General features: G+C 41.5%; 1 protein-coding gene across 4 annotated transcripts in view; it reads left to right on the top strand.

Annotated features, from left to right (window-relative positions):
- dlc1 (DLC1 Rho GTPase activating protein) overlaps positions 1 to 25,245 on the top strand; it is an 85,941-nt gene that overhangs the window by 30,550 nt on the left and 30,146 nt on the right. For all 4 annotated transcript variants that reach the window (XM_086211542.1, XM_086211543.1, XM_086211540.1 and 1 more), the window contains exon 5: positions 884 to 917. In XM_086211542.1, the coding sequence (XP_086067668.1) occupies positions 884 to 917 (34 nt within the window). The remainder of the gene's footprint in view (positions 1 to 883; positions 918 to 25,245) is intronic.

Below are 25,245 nucleotides of genomic sequence, written 5' to 3'. Positions count from 1 at the left end.
GCCTGAAGGTACTTCAGGCGAAGATCCTATTATGTTTGTTTTAATCTAAAATGCCACAGAACGGAAATATCACATGCATGCATGCATGATGATGAGACTGTGGTTACAAAGCCTGTTTTGTCAGTGAGACCTGGATGAGTGTTGAGTCAGCGTTGAATCACAGCAGAGGCTGCTGTCTGCATGATGAGATATTTGCTCAGAAGTCTCCAGGGTGGTTGTTATCTTTTGTGATCATTTGTTAAAACCTTTGCACATTGAAAAAACTATGCAGTCAAAGCTTTATCAACCATGTTCCTGGTGTACGTGTGTGTTTTGCTAATTGTCATACTGCTGTGTGTGTGTGTGTGTGTGTGTGTGTGTGTGTGTGTGTGTGTGTGTGTGTGTGTGTGTGTGTGTGTGTGTGTGTGTGTGGGTGTGTCTCTATCAACACAAAGGGGCTCTCTCCTATTTCGCTCAATTGAAAGTACTGTCTCTAAAAGGAACAGAATATGCATTGATAGCGCATATAGCGATGTGATGACAGTGTGAGTTGATCCGCTTATGATCCTTGCCAATTCCTTCAAAACTCATTTAAGCTTCACATGTAGCAGAATTTTGAATCTTCTTGACTGGATGTTACTTGTAGATATGTAATTTATCGCTCACCTTATATTTTCATGTGTACATGCTTATAGATACGACTTTCATGTGCCAAATAAATATGGAGCAGTTAGCTAAAAATACAAAACAGAAGGGTTTTTTTCTCCATGAAAGAGGAAGTCAAATGTTACAAACAGATATTCGCAACATATGACTTATTTTCCAAAGTATATTTCAAAACACAAAATCTGAGTTTTGCTTGTCGCATGGCACCAACTAAGTACTCATTTCTCTCCTTTTTCAGAGCACCTTCACACTTCCAGAGAAAGAAAGAGCTGGTAAGTCCCTGTTTACTTACCAATATTGCTGCTTAATCTAAAACATACTGGAATGGAATCATTCAATCATTTTTCTTCAGTTCAGCTGGTTTTGTTCTGTCTATTGTCATGTGAAGAGCGTGGAGGGAGTGGAGGAGGACGAGTAGGAGGACAGGAGTTTGTTGAATGAGACACTTGATGCAAGTGCTGATAAGTAGAATGAGACTCATCTGCTGAAGCATCAAGCCTGTCGCCTTTTTAAGATAAGAGCCAGACTGGATGTCGAGCCTGATTCCCGAAAACCTTGACCTCTTCTTATTTATCTATCCATCTCAAACTCTGCTCATTTTTTCTTAGATGTTTTCCGGTGGGGCAAAGAAAAACAACTAATGAAGCTAAAAATTAATTTTAGTGTTGGGTTTGAATTGCAGATCCTCTTAAAGATGAGAACCCTTCAGTGTATTCTTATGTCATTACTTTCGGAGGCTTTTTGTCATCCACTTAACAAACTCGCTTTTGGAAATGGATCTTAAGAACATTCTGGAGTGACTGGCCGTACCCTCCGCTCTGGCTCCGAGCAATTTGCCAGTAATACACAGGCTTATCGGGAAACGATGGATGGACAGAGCTGCTCTCAGACAGCCAGCTGGGGGCCAATGTTCATTAAACACCCCCCTGTGTCGTCAGTCCTCTGGTAAACAATAGCCCAGAAGCGATTTGACTCGTGGATGAGGCTTTCATAATGCCCCCGTCTTCCCTCTCTGCTGTCTCGAAGCCTGTTGGGAGTCCTCACTCACTCACTCATTCCCTCTAATTACGGCCACTTGCTGAAAACCTTTCATGGAAAATGTGCAAAGGCTGTTTGCATGTTTGTCAGTGTGTGTGTGTGTGTGTGTGTGTGTGTGTGTGTGTGTGTGTGTGTGTGTGTGTGTGTGTGCGTGCATAGGCCAACACTACCTTTATGGCACAAGGCCCAAACCTTTTTTTTTACAAGTCGACAAAATTTCCAACTTCAAAGGGGTCAAACATTCTTGGTCATTTTTCTTAATTTAAATCATTCCGACTTCCTGTAAGCAAGTTATGTAACCGTCATCTCTAGTTCTGTGTGATGGAACCCAGGACTGTAGAGGGGGGTGGGAGGACGTGGGGGCGTGGTATGATGATGGGAGTCGGCGGAGTTTTGAGGGGCCTTGATTGAGCACAAAGCCCAGTGTTCATTGTGGTACTTCAAAGCCCCCTCTGTATCCCCACCATTTAAGCCCCTGGGAATGACACATTTGTGACAGTGTTACATCACACGCTGTGCCCTAAAGGCTGCCGCTGCACCGCCATGAAAGAGTCCGCTATTCATTGTTAATTTATATCTTTGTGACAACGGAAGCACACTAGTGATCAGCAAGAAGCCTCAGCACTCCGTAGTGGCACAATTGATGAGCTCCCTGCAGAGGTGGCTGTACCTTGGAGGGCAGTCACGGCTTTCCTGTGGACAAAGACGATGTGTCTACGTGGAGCTGAGTTACAACTGACGAGCTGTTGTTCGGAAGTCTTTTTATGGGGCTCCTGTGACGCTGGTTACAGCCTGAGCTTCATGGGGCCTGCAGAGTGTTTGTGCAGTAGAATGACATAACTGATGCCTTCTCATAATAAGGATACTGGAAGGATGAGAGTCACCATCATCAGTGGACTGTGGTCAAGGATGGAAATTAGTTGCATTAAAACTCCGGTGCTCTGGAGTGGCCATGGAGAGATTTTTCTTTTTTGAGGCCACAAGTTATGAATTGTTCCCTCAATTTAGTTCCTTAGAGGCAACAAGATTTAACTTGTTCCCTCAATAAAGATATTCTAACAAGTTGTGACATCTCTTGTTTAACGTCTGCACAATTTACCATCCCCTCTACTGGGGTTGTTCACCTGTTGTATGTACAGCCGACACATATTCCTTGTCCGTGTTATGTGCCCATATCTGTGGTCATACGAGTGTACCGTGCAGATGCCGGGGAGGCATTCAGTGCCTGGGCGTGGTACGGAATAGTCACACGAGTCAAACGAATCAGACTTTATGGGCCAAATTTAATCAAAGCTGAGGTTACAAATCATTCCCTGCATTCCTGATCTAAATTTAAACTAATGGGAATTTAAAAACAGAACACAAAGAAGGGCATCCAACCAACAGCAGAGTTAAAACCTGACCTTTTACCTACAATGGCAGACTCATAGTCCACAGCGCTTGGTTGTAGGAGGAGGATCTCAGGACTGAGGAGGGAGGAAGTGTTTTAGCACTCTCAGTGGACTCCTGTATGGGAGGGGTATGCTTTTAGTAGGGGGTTTGGGGTTTCTCTGAATAACTTGTGTCATGATTTCTTTCTGCCAGCTTCACCTTTTTACTTCCTTTTCACTATTATCTTTCAATTCTCCTTCAGATATAACTCTGTTTTTTTTTTTTAATCCAGCGGCAAACTTAAATTTAGATCCAACAGTAGCTTTTTTCCTGTATTATTCACAAAATTTTCGCTGATCTTAGTTTGATGACATTTTAATTAATCATCACATTATTACACTCTTCTCACGATTTTAAAATAACTTTGTGTTACAGCGCCTGTCTGGCCACTCTTCACCACAAGAAAACAAAACAAAAAGCACAGATCAATTGATGTATCCAAGGGAAGTACTTTGCAAGTCATGTCCAGGGTGTTGTGTTTAATCCAGAAATTTTTTTTTTAAACTCTCAATTAGTCTCACAGACAGGAAGCAAAGCCTGATGGCTATTTGTAACTTGTTGCTCCTGATGTCTATTGTTTACCTCATGTAACATTAGTCTGGGTAATTGCCAGTAACAGGAGGTACACAATAGATGAAGCCATCAGGCTTTGCTTCCTGTCTGTAAATCTAAATTAGGAATTAAAAAGTCCTATATTGCTCAACAACACCTTTGTGAATAAAACATCTTATGAATGAGGCAAGGTAACTATTTTCTAAATGCGAGCTAGCAACAGCAAGCAGTTAGCATAGCTTTAAGGAGGATTTCACCACCTGAAACATGTTTCTTTCATAAAATTGGGCTGTAAGTGCAACAAGAGCAGAAAACTGATTGTTCTTCCCTTCTTCTTAAATGGAAAACAAACAGAATGCATTGCTTTCCAAGTCCACTCTCAAGTGTATTGGTTTATTAGTCTATTAGTTATGAACGGATGCTAATGCAGTTAGTCTATGTTCAGACATCCGTTTCAGCCGCCAAGCTTGGCTTGGCAACATGGTGAACAGGCTGTTTGGATTTTGGAATGGTGAGGCAGTTCTCAAACTGACTATGTGTAGATGTTGGCAGGCACACAAAAAAAGCAGAAGCACAAACTGTCGTTTGAACAATCATGTTGTCTGGTCTCTCTCTCTCTCTCTCTCTCTCTCTCTCTCTCTTTTTTTTAATTTTTTTTACCAGGAAATGAGCAGGGAGACCTGGGTGAAGCCACATTGAGAGAAGTTAAACATTGGTCATTTCATTTACTTGACATCTTGTAATGATATAAATCTGGTTAAAAAATTTGCCTCGTTTTAAATTTAAGAGCAGAGTTATGGGATGTCATGTCAGGCTGTCCCCTAATCTTTCTGGAACCTCTGAAATTTACAGATTAACATGGTATAGCTTGTATGTGTGAACAGTTAATAAAAACAAAAAAGAAAATATTTTTGTTTTGGCCAGATCCAGTTGTCTAAAGCCAAGTTTACATAGCTTTCTATGGAGGTGGAAATATTATGCTGCTGCCTCACTCTCTGTATAAATGTACACAGAGACAGACTGAGGGAACAGATTGTTCCACCTCTGGTCCAACAGTGACGGTATTTACCAGCAGAGTCAGGGTCTGGAGTAAAGGGACAACTAGAATGGCAGAGGAACTCACTCAAAATACAAAACAGGACAAACAACTGATTTCATTAAAAAAAATTAAGATTCTCTTGGAATATCTATCATATGTGATTGTGATGGTAAACAACGGCGTCTTCCAGCTCAGATGGTGTCTGAGAATGCCTGTTTATCCACTGATCTTGTGACTGTCTGTTTCGGCTCCTGCTTCGCATTGAGTCCTCAAAATGAGCCCATTTTCACACCAATTTTCATTTAATTTGGAGGCTGTCACGGTGAAATCGGTTTCCATTCACACTGAACCATGGCTTTTCCCATTTCTGACCTGTTCGACTTTCCTCATGTTTATGCCCAGCGGCGGTGAACCCTTTGAAGACATTGCTCCCATTCTAGAAGTTGATTTAGAAGATGAAATGAAGCTTCTCTTTTTGCCTGGAGCAAGTCAATAATAACTCATGACTGATGTTTGTTTTTGTCTTGCTTGCTGCTGCTCTTTGAATTTTGACTTATCCTACTTTTTTTTTTTTTTTTTTTGCCACACCTCCATACACAGTACAAGAGTCACTGTGTTAGCGCAAGGTCACATTCCTGGCCTCCCTCGTCAGGCTCAACACCCCCTCCAACTGTCCCCTCCTCTCCCCTCCTATTTGACACGCTCTCTCACAGCTTCCTGTGCCCAGACTGGTAATGTCCGGATATTTCACAGTCAATCAGGTGAACACATTTGCAGATGCAAGCTTAAAGTATTTAAGGCTTGGAAAGTGTAATTTTAGGAAAAAGAAAAATGTATTCGTCTGATTTGTTTCTCAGATTTCCTTGGGTTCATATTCAAAGAGCTCTTTGGTCCTTTGTGAGAGGTTTCCAGAGGTTTCTTTGGGCATCCATCTTCAGAGCTATGGCTCGCTGGAAAGGAAACCAGTGCATGAAGGGAAATTTACAACAGGAAGTCAGCTTTCTTGTCTCCCAGAGCTAAGACAACAACAGTCTTTAAAGGCATGTTGTTATTTTTAGTATAGCTCATATTCCACCAAACTGGAATGTGAAACATCATATGCTCTAAATGCATACAAATATTAATACTTTTTATAAAGTAATGTTTTTTTATACATATATTCTAGAAGGAATCAGGCCAACGACAACCAAATGGATGGTCATAAACTCCTAAATATGAAAAAAAATATTTCCATGTGTATGGAAAAGTGAAGGATCCTCTTTGAAATTCATCTTTATTCCACTCTGAGAATATTTCACGAAATTCTTTTGACAATAATGAGATTAGTGTCCGAGAACCCAGATTCAGACAGAACCCTCTAAGAGCTGTTGCTATTGGGCTCACTCTCCAAGTGGGTGCAGTCATTCAGTTGTCCTTACTTAGGGCCACATCAGCAGTATACAAAGACTGTGTGCTCTGCTTCCAGAATGAACACCGATAGGTGTGAGAGGTCCTGAGGCTCTGAGGCTCTGAGGCTCATATTTACGTCACCCTGCTGCTTTTGGCTTTAAAAGGTGACACTGATGCCATTTTCATCTGCCTACAAGCAGTGAATATTCACTAATCTGCACTGCAGGTCAGAGTGGAGTGGAAAAAGGTGACGGAGAGTGTTGAGACAGTGATTATGCACCGTAACAATGTTACATGCAGCCCACTACTCCATGACGATGGGATTAGAGGTGCACCGTTTGGCATGTGCATAAAAACTATATATCTGATGCATCACCAGTTGTGATGAGAGAGCAGGTGGAAGTTCATCAGGTCCACTAAACCATAGTAAATAGAATAAGCATCATTTAGTGTTGTTCTTTAGCCTATTTAGACCTAAATGAGCCAGGAATGACACATGGCATGATAGAAATTAATGAAAGGGCAGAGAGAAAAGCCCAAGGTGCTGCTCTGGAGATGGCTGTAGATGATGTGAGAAATCTCAGATGCCCTGTGAAGCCTCCTGCGTCACTGCGGGCTCTTGTGATTGCATGACATGGCCAGTGAGACAGACATTGTCTTGACAGCTACACCCTGAGTGTCTTCGGTAATGCATGAACATCTGCCTTGTGTTTGCTGTGAGGCAGAATGCCCAAAAGATAGAGGTTAATTAGGTGGGGGGAGAAGTCCCTTCATGGGGAATAATCCTTGAGCAAAGTGTCTGACAGGTTTCTGTTGTCTGGCTCGCTTCACCATAGGATTGTACAAAAATTCTCTCTGTCTATAGCTATCCTGTTCAGCTGCCAGGCTCACAGCTGCTGGCCCTTCACTGCGAGGTGGACGATCACACCAGGCCATCACACCTTGCCTCTCTGCACCACGGGAACCTCCACAACCTTCTCACTGATACTTGCGCCGTGGTCAAGAATCCAGACACTTTGATTGTTGGAGGGATTTAGGGTTTGATATCTTTCCCAACATGCTACTCACACAAATATGAATCCTAGTTACAGAATTCAAGGGGATTTCCAGTATTTTCTGACTGTAGTGAAGGAGTCCTGTGCCAAACCACCTCTGGATTTTTGGTTATCATTACATACACAGCAGAGACAGAGATGTTGACTATTTGGATATCTATCTATAGAGCCTTTTGTTGTGTGATATGGTCTTGTAAACATTGTTTTAGTCCGTGATGTGAGGATATCACACAGTGAGAATGGAGTTTATGAAAGTAGGGCAGACAGCAAGAGCGAGGGAGGCTATGTTTGATTGCAGACTAAAACTTCAAGCAGATGGTCACATCAAAGCAACTCACACACAATTGCATTCACACTTGGGCACACCCACGCATACATGCTTCAACATACCGACACATTTTTGGCCGCGCCGTAAAAGAATAGAGTTTAGCGCATTGTTTTTGATGATAGACACTCAAATAGTGTTGTAAACACTGTTTGAAGTCCAGAAACGCCCACTGCCCTTGTTTTTCATTTTCTCATCTCCATTTCTAGGTCAGTATGTTGGCAGGTAAACCTCTCTGGAGGTAGCTGTCAGTACATGCTGCTAGCATGCTCCTCACCTGTATTATAGTGGAGGCATTTGGCCAAATTTGACTTCCTGAGGTAATGGAACACCATTGTTTTCCCCTGCCGCCCCTTGTTCAAGAGATTTCCCCTCATATCCCAATCTCAGTCTGTGTATTGCCCTCTTATCAGGGGTATATGTGTGACACAGGCAGGGAAAGTACGCTGATAAAGTTCTGGAGATGACATGTGGCTCACACTCATGCATGAAAATCATCCCTGGATCCTGATGTTATGTTAGTCAAGTGGGTGTTTGAGGCGAGAGAGTAGAATGTGACACTTTGATAGGATATTTGCTTTGCAGGATCTCGTCTTAATCTTCATTTACAACATTGTTAAAGAGGTCATTCCATCGTTGCAGAAGCCCAGACCAAAGGATTGTGGGGGGGAAAAAAGCAAAAACGCGGGAATCCAGCCTTATCAGTCTCAGCAAACCTCAGAGGGCCATAAAGTCAATTGGCGCAATGAACATAATGCTATCAGCAGGCTGCAATGAGCCAGTTCTAGGTACATTACCTTCACTTGCTGGAGCAATCAGCGGGACTGGTGGAGTTTCTTAAGTGTGAGCTTAGTGTGGAATGTAAAGGAGGATAGTCTGAACAGCACGCACTGCTCAGAGCTGCACGCACAATAAACCCACACACTCAGCTAATGGTTCAATTCACGTGATTTGTCTTTAAAAAAATACATGTTATTTTCACATTTAGCATAGCTTTGAGACATTTAAAAATTACAATTGTGTTATTTAAAAGTGGTGAAAATTTTAAAATCAATAGTTATATGCACTCATCTAATAGACGCCAAGCCATTGTGCATCTGACACTTTCTGTTGGGGCCACACACACACACACACACACACACACACACACACACACACACACACACACACATCAATAGGAACAGAAATTACTGGGCATACTGGTCTTCTACAGCTTCTAATGCAACCTTTAAATTGCAGTACCCAGTGCCACCACTATGACAAATTTGTCTCTGGGCTCTGCTCAGATACAGTTGTGTCCATGTTATACACAGTCATTATGAGTCAACGCTTCATTATTTTTTTCATAACAAGCACACAAAGAATTTTTTTTTTTTTTTTTTTAGATGTCAAAATGTTAGTTCACCAATCATTTTAACTTTTGGTCACAACAAGGAAAGAGCATGAAGGGTTGGAGCCTACTCTATGATTAATGATGCAGCTTTGCAGATATGGTAGCTTGTTTCATGTTATGTATCTCATCCTTTGGGTTCAAAATGAAATACATTTTTGAATCTGTCCCATATTGAGTCAGGACGCTGTCAGTATCAACTGCAAAATGGATAATAGGTTAGACCCTTATATGAGGAGTCCTTTTAGAGAACGCCACTCATCAGACTACACTTTGATAGTCAGTTTTAAAGTAATCTAATGGTATTGAACATCTTAATGTTTCCAGTATTTCTGCGTGCTGTGCCTTTTCGGTGTGTCTTCAGGGTTTGTGATGCTTCCAAGCTCATTTTGTAGCCGCAGGGCCTCTGTTATGACAGTGACACACATCCACTCTCGGTTTGTGGCGTGATATTTGGAGTGGATATAAATAATGAATGCCATCCCTTTTTTTGGGATCAAGCCCGTCGGTTGCCATTGTGCACCATTCCTACTGCCTGATGATGGTGGCTGACATCTCTTTTTTTTCGACTTGGAAGATATTGTCAGTGAACGCCTAGGCTGCATTAATACCATCTTATAAAACCTGCACAAAAGCAGTTGATGTTTGAGATATTAATAGTAATCCTACATGCTTCCATTTTTTTCAATTTATATTCTAAATATTCATATTGTACAGCCTAGTATGAGCTGTAGTGCTATGCTATGAAGTGCTCTGTTGACGACTAAGCTTCTTCAGAGTGCTCTGCTTGCTCAATAGAAGCTAAGTCAGCAATATCCGATCAACCAAGTCGAAGTAATAGATTCCATTGTGTTGTTTTTGTTCCTTGCAGTCGCTTAAGTTTTATTACATAAGGCTTAGAGAACATGCATATTTCTCAATAGCTAATACTGGCAGTTTCTTGGGTTCATGTTTCTGTGTGTGCGTACTGCGTGTGCTATTCTTAACTCACTGTATTTACACTGAAGTCATGTCACGGGTTGGATGATTTTCCATGGCTGAATACTTGGGGAAATTAAATATTGAGTAACTGAGTGGTTTCTGTGGAACATGGCAACGCAAAGAGAACACTTTCAACCCCATGATTTTTTTATACTCTTTCTTCTAAGGAAATCCCCTTGACATTTCGGGAACTGTTTTATTTGGAATTTTATTATCTCCATGAGTCAAGCATCATCCTGGAGACCTTATGACATCGCACTTCCTATTTTTTGGTTTTGGTTCTGTTGTTTCCTCTGCCTTAGCTGCTTATTGGCAATGATAGCTGGACAATGGGCTGTTTAACTGGCATTGATGCTGTCTTAACTGGGCAGGATGGATGAGAGGAGGAGTGTAACAGAGGAGAGGGAGAAAAAAGATGCGCGATTAATAAGATGTGGACAGGAGAAGCTTGTCGTGACTCCAAAGCACTCCAATATTCACAAAGAGCAATGAAGCTTGTGTCAGAAAGCACTCACATTCACACTCATACACACACACACACACACACACACACACACACACACACGCTGGAGTGAATAGAATATGAGAGCATTGCAGCACTCACTGGATGTGTCCCAGCAGTTACCGCACTGATGCTTGCTGCAGCAGATGGGGAGTGTACAGTCCAGACTTGAGCATAACGGGGAGAGAACGAGAGGGAGGTGGAAACCAAACCAGTGCAGAGGACAGAAAAGAGATATATTTCTAGAGAAAATATTCAGATTATGATTTGATTCCTGCACATCCATCAGATCTGGAAGATGCAGGATTGACAAGACGCAGACACATAAAAATAGACGTGGTCAGGAACAGAAGCAGGTGTGAAGCCTAGGTAGACTAGTTTTGATCAGGTCTCTCCTGGATGAGTGTTGGCATGTCTCGCTCTATGAGGCTGCTGCTGCTGCAGAGGTCCTTCAGTGACCACATCAGGTCCTCAACCTCTAAAGCGTTCGATATACTCAACAAGACAGGTCGAGAGAGTCGACTGACAGGTGAGTGACAGAGGCAATGACATAACATTGGCATGTTTGTTTGTTTGCATGTGTTTTGCATGCCAAATTTGTCTTTTTACAGATACAATAGCAATTTCCACTGTGCATGATCTCATGCCACAGATTCAGACTGCATAGAAAAACTGCATTGTCATTGTCACAGTGACAAGAGAGGATACACTGCAGAACAATGATATTTCTGATGTTTGCTAGAGGATTTGTTTCATATCTAAATGCTTCCTGTACTATATTTAGCTGCAGTTGTGTGTGCATGTGTGTGTGTGTGTGTGGGGCGTTGGCAGGGTTGTCATATTCCTCTCACCTGCTACCACAGTTTCTTGAGTACTGGGATTGAGCTATGTGTAACTGATGAGCCTGGTGTGTGCAGGGAGAACTCAGTCCATTATTGGACTTGCAGCTCCCAGGTTAGCACCGTACCTCGAAATGGTACTGCTTCAAAGTACTTGTGGAAAAAAGTGTGATAATTTAAGGCCAGGTTAAGGGTTTTGAGTGCAGTGAGGTTTGGCTGCATCATGTTAAAAATCTCAACGGCCTCAAAAATCAGTACAGGTGCAGGTGTGCGTCTTTTCAAAGGAAGCGGACACAAACTTCCCATTGAAACCAGAGGTCAGTGCCCTGTGGCCTAACCTCTCGATTGAAGTAGAGAGCACCAGGTAATAAATATCCACACACAAACTTTGTCCAGGATGTTTCAGGCTGGAAACATAACTCACTGTCCCGCATGAAAGAGAAGAGTGTTGAAAAGTGGGTCAAAGTTACAAGGTTGACTATCAATTTCCATGTATACAACACAAACTAGACCAGAACCAAATGGTTGGTTCCATCACAGGATAATTGAACTACACTTTCTCTGCTCATCAGTGTCATAGCAACACAATCCATCATGCAATAGATTATAAGGATTTTTTGAATAAGCCATCCATTACTCTTGCAGCAGGAAGTTAGCGTTAAAGATCATAGAGTTTTCCAATGATGCACCCAATCTTTGTGAACAGTTGACTAAAACACGAAGCAAATTCATCAAAGGCATGTAAGAAACACGTAAAGATCAGTAATCCACTATGGCAGGATGGTGCCATCCGGTGCTCTGCCTAATTCCAAGAGCTGCGGGGATGTTGTGGTTTTGTGAGTTGCCATGTAATCAAGAAGTCAAACTATTTGTGGCCAGTGTGTATCGCGCAGTGATGATTCCAGTGATTATAAACTGCCTTTCACTAAAAATTATAGATGAGCATTTAATATCAAGGAATTCACCCCACAGACACACCCACTGCCCCTCCAACAAAATCCACCCCATTTTTTTTTTCTAAAACTCACCACACATGGCTTTGATCTTGGCTTGTTTTTCTCATTCCTTCAAATATAATCAGAATATTGAGGCTCAATCACGCCATATCGTGTGATTAAAACATTAAGACTGAATTCATTCATGTGGGTTGCTAGGCATCAAGTCCAGGAACACATTGTTCTGTTCCAAGAGAGCCATTTTGTGATCTCAGCCAGCCAGTGTGTCACCTCACCGTCTTGAGAGGATATAAACCTCCAATGAAATAAAATATAAAACAAATTCAGAGTGGAAATTGCCTCATAATCAAACTGCACCCCTTAACCTTTTCAAACCTACCACCCAAGAGTACAGCAATTAGATACTGATAGAAAGAAAAAAGAAAAGTCACCTGTAACTTGATTTTTTTCCTTTTGTTTTTTTTTTTTTTAACCATAACTTGAAGATGACATCAGTATGGTGTGCGATCCTTGATGACGCATGTGCATTAGCTAACAACACTCACGGCGTACTCTCAGGGACTGCGTATGTCCAGAATTCCACATCCTGAAATTCAATAGACGTGTTGACTTTTTTGTCCCGCCCTTATTGCCTGTGTGATCACATCATGTTTGCAGCTAAAGGGGGAAATGCAGGCCAGCGTACACTGAGCTGATCCCGGTTGTCATTCAAGTCTTTGTGCGATCGGTCCATTGGATACGTCAGCCCAAAGATCACTGCTACAACAGGTTATTGTCCTCCGATGCCCCCTTAAAGTAACTCTTTTGTTCAATACAGAGCTTTTTTAGGTAGAGGACTTACAGAGGGCTGATGATCCATAGGGTTTCATCTCTTTCTGATCCTTTCCTTTAAGCCAGAGGTATGAAATTCCAACAACACAGTAACAGATATCCATCACTGAGGCTGACAACATGTGGACTTTCTCATGATCAATTGTGTCAAGGATAAAATGAAGCTTAAGAAGACTTTTAATGGAGTATTCGTGCAATAAATTCATATTTCACTGCTTCCTTACTTCAAAACAGACAAGTTAAAGTGACTAATTGATTTGTATATGTTTCTTATCAACATTTTGTCAGATAAGAGCAGGGCAACGACTGGGGTGAGCCTTCTGTTCTGTTTGAAATGGTTGTTGTAAAGTTCCAAGAGGTCAAAGGGCATACAGAATCAGGGCAGATAGGAAGAAAAAAGAGAACGACGACATAATCTGTCATCATACCTGCCTGAAAAGTATTCCCTGTAATCTACTCATTAAAGGACATTAGATTAAGTTTAGTGTCCTACAGATTAAGATAAGCGTGCATTTTTTTAAGCGAAGTTTGGACACAACAGCAACTTCCACCAGGCACTCTCAGCTCTCACTGGATCTGTCCAGGTGATAAGTCATGGTTTCTCTGATATTAGATGGATGTGTTTTGTGTTAATACAATTAACAGTTTAGGAAGCACAGCACATGCCGCTAACTGCTCACTGAATGATGCCACCCTCCCCCCCCCCCCCCCCCCCCCCCAGCACATGAATTATTTTTCTTTCCTTGTCAAATAAGCTGACATGCTCTATTTTCTTCTTCAGCTGACACGTATGTACGTGCTCACCATCCCACATGAGTGTTTTATGTGACCTGCTGGTGTAATAGTGTCTGTAGATGTTGTGACTCACATAAAAAAAAATCACATTTTGTGGTTCTCATTTATAATATAGTGCCATTGCTGTGGCAGTAGGGTTTTATGTAAGTGATTATTCATGCTCTCCTTGGACTCCACTTCCTCGCTAGTGAAGCCTAATTAGTTTATAAAGCCTTTCATAATGCTATCAGGCTAATTCTATTGCATAACAATTAAAGCTTTGGAATAGCTGATACATTTCCCAAATTCATTCCGTCTGTATGCTTTTTATGTATTAGATGCAAGTTTCAACAATATTTTCAACTTTTCGCTAAAAGCGTCCATGATACTCATTTCTAATTCTGCATTTTTTTATTCTGAGAATCACTAGTTTTACATTTCAAAAGAAAATCCTTCTTTATCTGGCCTGTATTCAGCCCTTAAAGCCCACTTTCTTCTGATTGGCCAAATAACAGAAGGCTGCAGAGGGGCAGCGTCTGTGAATGTCATGGGTGTGAGGAGGAGACCGTATAAAGACTGTTCGTGACAAGCTGACTTCAGCCCGACGTTAAACGAGGAAAAACCCAGGAGTCTGAAGCCAGAGTATTTTTATTTATTTTTTTAGTTTTCAGCTTGAGGAACATCAGACATTATAACATTATGCAGTTTATATGGAAGCAGAAAGCACCCCCCCCCCCCCCCCCCAATCCTCTGGGGTAGATGCTCTTTTGAGCGATGCTTACTGGTTCTTTGCTACAGAAACATTCACTTGTACTTCCCACTATCATTAGTATCTTGGGTGCAAATAAACGCACATTTACTTCATTTTTATAATATCACACCAACGTCGCCTGTTTCTTAAAGAGTCAAATCCTATCATTTCCTATTGTTATGCTGTAACTGTGAGAGCAAACACAAGCCTCCAACAGGTCCTTCGTTCTGAAGGCTGCTTGTGAATACTGGTGCTTTAAACCTTTAAATGATGTCATGTCTGCTTCACAAACGCCTCCTCAAAATATCCATCACACATTATTGTTTCTGTATAAATATGGACGTTGAACCTACAGATTTGGGGTACACCTGAATGTCATGTGCTTAAAGACTTTTGTGGCCATTCTTGTGGAGCAGTTGTACAACCCACATGCTATTTAAGTGCATCTTCTGTTCAAATAAGCACCTATGTGTTGAAAAGGGCTAAACCAGAAGACAGTAATTATAGGCGTACTGGTTGAGCAATTTGTACCAAAGAACAAAATGAGGTTAAGGTCATTTTCATCGCAGTGGTGTGTGTAAAAGGTTTGAAGCCTGTGTGCTTGTGTGTGTGTGTGTGTGTGTGTGTGTGTGTGTGTGTGTGCGTGTGTGTGTGTGTGTGTGTGTGTGTGTGTGTGCGTGTGTGTGTGTGTGTGACTTCACCAACTAATGCCTAAAAAAGTTCAGACTGCCAGCATTTGTGCTTTGTCTTTCTACCACAATTTGATGCCAAAATGGATTCCAAAATAGCACTGCGCTACCAAATCAGCACCACCACATCACCACATCCCAGCCACACCAATCTTTGTGGGCACGGGCAGGACTTTTCCAAACGGCATAGTTGCTACACTTGCACATAGAGACAAAAACCTCCCTTGTGTTAGGTTAAACGGGCAATCCGTCAGTGTTTGCTCGTGTAACCAACCAGTCCAAATGATCCATAGAAGGAGCAAGTGTTCATACCCTGGTTTGGCAAAGGTTATTCAGCTGTGGTGAAAGAGATTCTGAGAAAATCTCTGTCAAAATATAACAAAATATGAATGCAGTCATTTTATTTTGGCAGCTATTTGCAACCTTGAATATCAGTTTTGTGTGCTCATAGATCTTATTCCTTAAAAACGTTGACCACAAAATTCTGTTCATGAGCATTTCTTGTTTGCCAATATAAGCCATCTCTTGCACTGATTCAGACTATCAAGATTCTGAATTAAAGCCATTATAACTATACAGCCATGATGGGGGTCAATAAATCCTCCAGAGGGCAATAAGCCCAGCTGTAAATTTTCAAGTAAACAGCTTGGCACCAACTGCAGCTTGTTGATTTCACATATTCTCTTTATTTGGTTAAAGTATGTAAATCATTACATACACGGAAAACAGATCAATCTAAAGAAGGAGTCGATGAAGATAAAGAAAGGCTCCTTAAACAAACCTCAGTCCAGTACATATAATTTTTTGGTCTCCTTCAATAGTTTAATAATAATTAAAAAAAAAAAAAAACAGCCTTCAAATCATGCACTGTGTGTATGTGCTAGTGTTTTTGTGTGTGTGAGTTGTGCATGAATGTGTTATTGTTAAGAAGTAACTAGGCTTTTGTATGAGGCTTAAAGGTGGACCAGTGGGAGGTCCAAAGGCATGTTCCGGTCTACTCAGACCCTGCTTACTGTTAAACTACACAGATGTTCTGTTCCTATTGTAGCTCTACGGGGACCCAGCAGGACCATTTCACGCCTCAAGTATACCCAAAGAGGAAGTCAAAAAGGGTGCACCAGTGTGACATCAGCAGAGATCTGCTTGAATAAATCCGCAGCAGGTGACTGTGTAACAAATTAGCTTCAACAAGATACTTTCACCTTAAGAACGAACACAACGAAACATTTGAGGAGTTATCACATATTTATATATTTACATATTTCAAACACATGATTTCGCTCATTGTGCGTTCCCTCCACTTTAAACGCTCGTGTCTGCCTTTGTTTGAGTGTTCAATCAATATCAGAGTTTTGTTTGTTTGGGGCGAATACAGTTGCGGTCTTTGCAACTGTTTAAGTGTTTATGGTTTTACATGTGTAACACGCCGGGGTAGGTCGTGTTCATACTCTTTGAAAATTCTCCAACTGCATCTTAACATCAACACTCCAGTAATTGTTGGATCTTTTCTTAGCGTCTTTCATTTTCCACAACAGATTTGCTTTTGATTTTTTTTTTAAATCATGTGACTATTCCAGGCTCCTAATTTGAGCACCTTACGATTCCTATGATGTCCCTTCTTGGCACCAGCTCCCATGTAGGCATGTCATGTTTCAGTAAAACCTTCACATTTAGGTCAAGCTGTTCGACGAGTGTCTATTCATAGCTCCTCCTGATTATTTTATCAAGGCAGATCAACAGCTTCACTGTCTCCTTTTCCTGCCTGCATCCTCATCCGAGTCATGAGGGTATAAAAAAAAGTAGGCCAGGAACACAATTTCTTGTCATTGCTGCTTGTGCCGTTGTGTGTGTGTGTGTGTGTGTGTGTGTGTGTGTGTGTGTTAATCATTCAGAGCACACCTAAAATCATGTCTCTTTAGTATGTTAGAATTCACTACAGCATGAAAGTCAAGTTCAAGTAGGGACGTTTTCTCTCTTGTCCTCATCAGACATCATTTCCTATCTGTACGTTTTTATTTTCGTGAAGCCATTTTTAATCCTGTTTTATCCCCCCCCCCCCCCCCCCCCCCCTCAGGGAGGTAGTTTAAAATTTCTTTCTTGACATCTGACACTGATAAAACAATGGCCATTTCTTCCACCACATTCAGTCTTATGGCAGTCTTGTGGCACAACTTTATATTGAGCGTGCTGTTTAGCCTGCTTATCCTGCAGTGATATAGGTGACTTGGTAGTCACTTAAGCTGGCATGTCACTCTTGAGATATTTATGATTGAATTAGAGTCCTTCAGCGCTGTTTCTGTTCACTGATTTAAAGCCCCCTTGTTTCTGCCCCTGTGCACTCACAAGGCCGCTTGTTTCGAAGACTCTGGAATGTTTTGCTAAACTCAGTGACTCTACCAAGCTCACGCCAAACTTGTTTACTTTGCTTGTTCGACCGTTCTCCCTCTCCCGCAGTCTTTCCTCACTTTCGTTTTTTTTTTTTTGGGGGGGGGGGGCACGTTTTAACTCCCTCAGTGCATCGTTTGGCTCGCTCATTAGAAAAACAGAAGAGATCAAGCAATCGATAATCATACCCCAGAAAGGAATATTTGGTGTATAGTGAACCTCTGGAGTTTTATTGCATTTTATTTATCAAGCAATGTTGCCCTGTATACTGCATTGTATTGAATAAGACAGATTTTGAATGAGTAACAAGAGGGAAACACTGCCGCTGGTCCAAAACCAGTTCTGAACCCATTTACCATTCTCTGTGTGATCAGAGACGCCCGTCACGGTTTATTGCTTGGAAAATCGACAGCGTATTTGTGCGAATGAACTTGTGTATGTCCGTGATCAGGGCAATCGGATCTCATCGTGGCCACTGAAGACACTTTAATATCAGATATAATGGCTAAATCATATCTGGACACAATCTGATGTAAAATGCCTCTCTGAAGCCTCCATTTGCCGATTCATGAGAAGAAACTTAATCAGGCTGCTCATTTATATTCTGTGAGCCTTAATCATCACTCAAGTCTAGCTCTTTTCAGCTAGAGCACGAGTAGCCCACTTGATACATGCTCTTGACCTCTCATTCTCCCGTTCGCTGCCCGTGTGATTGTTCGGCACAGAACTTGGGCAAACACTCATCCCCTTCTCAGACTCAAACCTCCAGATATTACTGAGCTGGAGCATCAAGCCTGCTATTTCAAGTGTCCACTGATGTTGCACTTAGATGGGGGAGCAGGTTCTTGCAGAGCTCACTCTCACCCAAGTCCTGATTTTGGCACAGCTTGGGATTCTCAAAGTGGCGTGCACAAATATTTGCACACATTGTGGAATTCGCCCCTGCCCCTGTGCTTGAGACTGTCTGATTTCTCACCGCAGACTTTTCAAGCGCGTACACTCCTACACCTTTTCTCCTGTCAGCAAAAGTGGCGTTGTGCTATTGTGAACAACAGCGCTTTGTCGGCACAGGCAGAACTCTCTTTATTAGCTTGAGTCACTATGCAGGTGAAGTGCGTCTCCCCAGCTTGCATCGATTTTTCTGGGTAGGTTTGTGCTGCTGTGTGAGGCAGTGTGAGTCTTTGGTATAAAAGCCTTAATTTGAAGTGATCGACACCCTGCTGTTTTGGGTGAGGAAACTGCCTCTGCAGAGAATTCCACCCCCCAAAAAACATGCTTGATAATTATGATGTGGTCACACATTATGTCTCTGTGGTAATTTCAGCCTTCATCTTGAAGTGTACTGAGGCTTTTAATTGTGTTTTGGGAGGATAAATATAGAAAGATATGACACCTCAATGAAACACAGTTGATTGAAAGAGAAACAGACTGTGTCTTAACACGGGGGACCCTGCTTCATAGCCTATGCAAAGCTTTCAAATGTGCAAACCCATCTGACCATCTGCATCATGTTGGGTGCTGTGGAGAAAACACCACATTTCTGCGCAGACAAAGGAGAAATATACAGTGATGCAAATTTGGCTATTTGTCTTCACCTTGAATTTGAGACCGTTTTCCGACTGACACGCTGTTTGCTGCATGCTAACTTGTTTGCTTGGTGACCCAGAAGACAACAAGTTGTGATGGGGCTCACCGCTACCTGCTGTTCTGGAGGTGGAGATTCTTCCTGTCATAAATGAGTTATTCCCCGGTTCTTCTTAAACAGCTTCGTCGAACTGTAACTGTATCTGGATTGCAGATGAGCGTGTAAACCCACTGAGCTTCTTTAGAGAGTTAGTGCCCATCCATGATGATCCTGTCACTGGTCATTAGATGTGAAACCATCACATTCCTGAAGGATCTATTCCAGATGGGTACTTAGGACATGTTTTAGTGTCCCATTAAAATGGCCTCATCTCTGGTGACTTCAGTGCCTCTCGGGGTGCCTGATCTCATGGTATGTTGTTTGTTTACTCTTCAGTGAGCTTCCATTTCCTGTTTCTGTTACTTGTTGAGCGGCTCGCAGGCCACAATGGTTCTCTTCTAATTTACTCAGTCAATCCACAGGATGTTTTTAGCTAATCTTGTTGGTATTTTTGACCCATAAAATACAGTTGATCCAGAGCATTATCTCACAATGTTATAGCCATAGCCATGAGTCACAATATTCTTGTTGTATTTTGGTTAGTTTGCTGGAAAGAGCCAGAGAGTTAAAGGGAAATGCACAATGCAGTCATGAAGAATGAATACCAATTCAGATGTGTTGGTCATAGCAAGGTATGCAGATGTTAACCTGGATAGTCATGACATGAAATAATGTCAGATGATTCATAACTTCTCCCACAGCCATTACATTGAATCAAATATTGTCAAGTCGTTCATTGTAAAGTCAGATGTCCACACTCCTATTATGCTGTAGATGAATGAGGATGTTTTATTAGGATTCTCTTAACTTAAAAAATGCAATATCCAATCATAAGAGCAGGTACAAGCAACACCTCTTTTAGACAGCAGTGTCTGTGGCAGCAATGTATTCTTCAAGCTTTCTGAGGGCATCTATGGAAATAAACACCATCTATTTCAGTCTGTTCTAAGGTTAAGGTTTTTTTTTTTTTTAACCAAGATGTTATAATTGGAAAAAAATGTGCACAATTTATTTGATGATAATCACCCATCTGCAAAGCTGATGTTGAATATTTGTGAAGACTGTTATCGTCTACTTACTCAGAATAGATCTGTTTTTTTTCTATGTGCGTCACAAGATTCCACGAGTCCCCAACAACGGAAAACAAAAACATTTGGAGGCTATTATGGATTAAAAGAATGAAAGTTCTAAAAGTTAAAGTGGTTCCAGTTGGCTACCTGTTGAAATCAAAGGTAAACAGAAAATTAAGCTACTATTGTAACCATGGCAACACAGTAGAGTCATTATTTAGATACACACAAATGATAATCTTCCAAAGATCGGGACAGAAATACTTCATTTTGTGAGGCAAGGATCAACAACACACAACACGTGGCAGGTATTGTTATCAGTGTGTGTGTGTGTGTGTGTGTGTGTGTGTGTGTGTCTGAGTCTGTGTGTCTGTGTGCCATTATGATGAAATGTGGACCTGGGGCACCAACTGTGGAGTGAACTTTAGCAGAGTTGTTTTGCAGATGTGTTTTTATATCTGTCTGGAGAGATTTTGTCACCAAAATAGTGTCACACGCGTAACACGCTACACTCAGACAGTTCAGATCAAAGTTCAAAGATCATGTAAAAACATGTCTCAGCACCACCATAGCATGTGTGACCTGCTCCTCGACTCCTTATTTCTTCCGTGCAGGAAAGTGACAAGGTCTACGATTCTCAGGCAAAGACACTTTCCTTTTTCGATCAACTCATACCTCCCACTCTGCATTTGCCATTGTGTAGAGGAAGAAAATAAAGATTACTTACAGTTGAGACCATAACACTGTAAAAGAGAATGACCTCTTTAACCAATACTAGACCTGGAAATGAATGTTGTAAATGTGGATTATACGGGACAATGCACTTGAGAGTTTGTAAATGGACATTTTTATGTATTTTGGCTGACGCTTTGTTGGTGTAGCTCTTAGAAGCCGTCAGTCAGTATTAGCTTCTTGCTAATTATGCTTAGCTGGCTCTTTGTGCGTTCTGGAATCACAGAGACAGAAAAACATCTGTGAGCTCAAGATTCCTATTGGTGACTACTTGAATGGCGAAAAAATACCCCACTTTTTAAATCACTTTGGGAACTTGTGATTCCCGGAATGGGATGTTCATCAGTATGTAAGAATTTATTTCGATGTCTAGACCTTTGCACGAAGACAAGCACATTCTGTGAGCTTCAGAGGAAGGAATTATGGATGCCCTCAGGCTGCTGCTGCTCTTTTTTTTTTTTTTTAAAGGATCTCAAAGGAAGAGTTTGTGTCTGGGCAGCAATGTGATGCATCACAAGTTACCGACACATTAGTTTCACCCAAGTATTGTATAAACTGTATGCAGTCTATATTTGTTGCAACGTGAGACTTGAGAAAAATCGGGACTTGAATCAAAGGTCTTGTGCTGACTGAGCCATCACGCTCATCCCAACTCAGACTGCCACGGAGCGTCGAGATAATCTCTCTTTAGCCTGAGCAGGCACTTAATGTCCCTTTCCCCCTTCTGATCGAGAGGCGCTGCCAATGACCTTTCACCCTGTGGTCACTGAGGGATCGTAACCCCTTTGCCAGCTTGAATGGGTGAACACAAGGCCACTGGCTGAGTGTTGTCACCCTCCATGTCCAGACCCACCTCCACTTTAACGCCCTAGTGCTGGTAATAATACAAGCACTGGAGCGCTTAGCTTTACCATGTTGGCTAAGTGACACTTTGACAACTGTGTGTGTGTGTGTGTGTGTGTGTGTGTGTGTGTGTGTGTGTGTGTGTGTGTGGTTGAGGTCAGGGTCAGTGAATATAATGTGTGTCTAGCAATTCTTGGGCTAAATGCCCCGATGGGTCACAAAGTTACCCTCTGCTTCCGCAAATATTTTCCATTCACCAGTAGAAAAGCCCATCATGTTCTCTCATCTTTACTATGACAATGAGAGTTTTAGGATTTTGCCTGAAGTGACACGTCGCTCCCATTCTCAAATAGCCTGTACTTGTGAAACGTAATGAATGTAAACATGTTGGCCTCTTATTCTCTTTGACTGACTTTCTGCAGGGTCAGTCTAGCTGTCATGCGAATCACTTGAGTGGCCCTTACCACTATGCACGCACTGAAACCTGAGCTACGACAGGCTGTTTGTCTGAGGTCTCACGAGCACGGCAGTTTAGAGGATCGAGTTCAAAACCTGCGGGTGACTAAAGCCAGCTCACGAAATCCAAGCATCTCTTTCCCTTTATTTGCTTCTTCTTTGCTTTCCTCAGTGCCTTTAAGCCATCAGCACTAAAAGCGTGGGGGAGCTAAATGGGGGTCGTCTTGTTTTTTAGGATTTTTGAGATCAGAAACTTTTTTTTTTAAGAAAAGGATGTGGTTTGGGCTCTGTCTGGATTGTTGTAAGGGCTCTGTTGTTCTCCAAAACAAGGATAATTGTTGGTAAAATAGAGAAATAAATTTTAAAAAACTTCATGAAATCCTGTGAAGCCGACTTTCTTGCAACATACATGAAAGCTTTTTCAGTCCTTATTGATTCATCTTTTCAATTAGTTTTCAGTTAAAGAAAGCAGGATTCCATCCATAGTGTGAACTCGGCGTGCGTGAAAAATATTCTTGAAGATTCTGTGGCTGCCAGTCCATCATTTTAATAATTCAGACCCCCCTTTTTATCTGCTGTGAAAAAATGATGCGCTTGTTTCACTGCCAAAATTGATTTTTTTTTTTTTTTTAACTACGGATTAAAGTTTGGAAACTCCTGAAGCTCCTCAAACTATCACAACTGCTGCCAGTGCACTCTGGCGATCTGGCTCATTGATTTTCATAACACCTATAAACATAATATTTAATTTTCATGCATCTACCAAAGTAGTTTGAAGCATTTAACCTTTGCTGAATCATTTTCCTCCATTTCTGCTCCTGTCTACTCTTCTTTCTTCATTCATGGAGAGATGGGGAAGCAGGGGGACTGGGAATCGAAGAACAGTCAGCAATGAGAGCCAGAGCCCAATCTGTCGGGCATATGGTGGTTCTGTCCCTGCTGCCAACCTCCAGCTGGACGGTATTAGTCCCCTGCATACGCAGGAGTTGAGCTATCTTCCCCCAGGGAATGTGTGTGTGTGTGTGTGTGTGTGTGTGTGTGGGGGGGGGGGGGGGGGGGGGTGCTCCTGTTCATCTCAAACCTTAACCACATCAGTGCTGTCCATTAGCTCTTAAAGTAAATAAACCACATTCTGTCTGTGTGTAGAAGAGATAGAAAAATGTTAAATGACCCAGACAGCGATACCTACTGTGGACCCTCTTCACAGCAAATATTTGGACTCATCAAACCAGGAATCACTTAGGTGAAAATAATAACATTAACAATTCCAGTAAGCCATGTCAGCTGGAACTGACGCTCACCTGAATGGAATGCAGCCATTATGAAAAGGACCAAATGTGCACTGTTGTCACTGATGGAAACACAGAGACTAAACTAAAAACTTGAACTTTCTTTCAACTTAAAACTTGACTGGTTATCACTTCATTTGGCCGGTAAAGTGTTTGACCCAGTATACAAGCACACAGAGGTACATGCACCGCCTTCTCCTGCAACAGCTAAACACATATATTCCTTTTGTTTGTGTTTGGCTTAATATACTGGATTCCCTAGATTCCTGCTGGATTCAGGTCAGCTCTGCCTAAAGGCAAATATTTAGATTTCCCGACTGAAACGAATCTCTAATCACATCAAAATCTTCATTGTTGGTCAATGGTTGCAAAAACTACCTGGAAAATATGAAAAGCATGTATACCTGAAAGATCGTATCGACATGTGACTCCCTAATTCCTACCTTTGATTTATCGAGTGTGTCCTTCTCCAGCTCATTAGGTCAACATTGCCAGATAGAGAACGAGTTCACATTGACTGCAAGATGTTGGCCTCCCTGCTGTGATTATAGTAGTTGAATAAAATCACGTATTATTCCATGAGAAAGAAATGGAAAAGCGCTGAACATGGAGATCAGAATAAATTACATGAGCAGGTTTTTCCAGTTGTTTTAAATTCGGTTTGTGACACGTTCAAATTAGGACGGGGAGTCTTGGGCCACCTCACCTTACTCACCATTACTGTAATAATCTATCTGTATGATTGCCAACATGGAAATTAACAAATACTATACTGTACTATATATATATATATATATATATATATATATATATATATATATATATATATATATATATATATATATATATATATATATTATAATACAGGAAAACCTAGTCAACATCTGTCACAGCAACCAAATGTTTCCTGCAACTGTGTGCTAACACCAAAAGATTAATGAACAGCAGTTGTTGACAAAGGGCGGGTCGCTCAAGAAGCACTGCTGACAAGTTTGATGGTGTCCAGTAATAAGTTTGTTGTACAGCTATTCTCCAGATTACTCATGATTTTGACGATGATGAAATATACACACCCTTAACGATGCATAATTTCAAACTTTAAACGGCTTCATCGACTGAAATGTGTTGAGAGGACATATTGGTTGCTTTTTTCCTTGGACCTGCTGTTGCTGAACATTTGTGACTGCAAAGAATGTCTGTTCCTCCTGTTCCTTTTCTTTTGTTTACTTGTTTATGGCATGGTACATGAAAGATGACGTATTGTACAGCTCCAGGAAACTAGAGAACTACATTCATTACAGTACAGACAGACCCTGGTTGTGCAGCAGGAGAAAATCTAATCCTGATCAGTGCGGGGTTGCTGCCTCAGAAGTTAAACTGCTCAACTTCAGCTTGCTGACAAGTCTGAAGCCCTGCATCTCTATTGAAAATAAATGCCTGCCCACGTGTGCAGGGTAAGCTTAAAAAAATGTGTTCCAGAAAATCATTTATTGATCAAGAGAGGCCTTTAAAAGCAACCTTATTCTGCATTTTCCTGTTTGGTTTGCAACTGTATTTTAACATGTACACGATGGTAGTCGCGCAACTTCAATGGCCACA

This window comes from Aulostomus chinensis, chromosome 8, assembly GCF_037954235.1.
Source record: "Aulostomus chinensis isolate RoL2024-O1b breed Wild chromosome 8, RoL_Achi_v1.0, whole genome shotgun sequence".
NCBI classification, from domain to species: domain Eukaryota; kingdom Metazoa; phylum Chordata; class Actinopteri; order Syngnathiformes; family Aulostomidae; genus Aulostomus; species Aulostomus chinensis.
The sequence above is the reverse complement of the archived record's forward strand: the minus strand, read 5'-3'. Positions and strand labels throughout refer to the sequence as shown.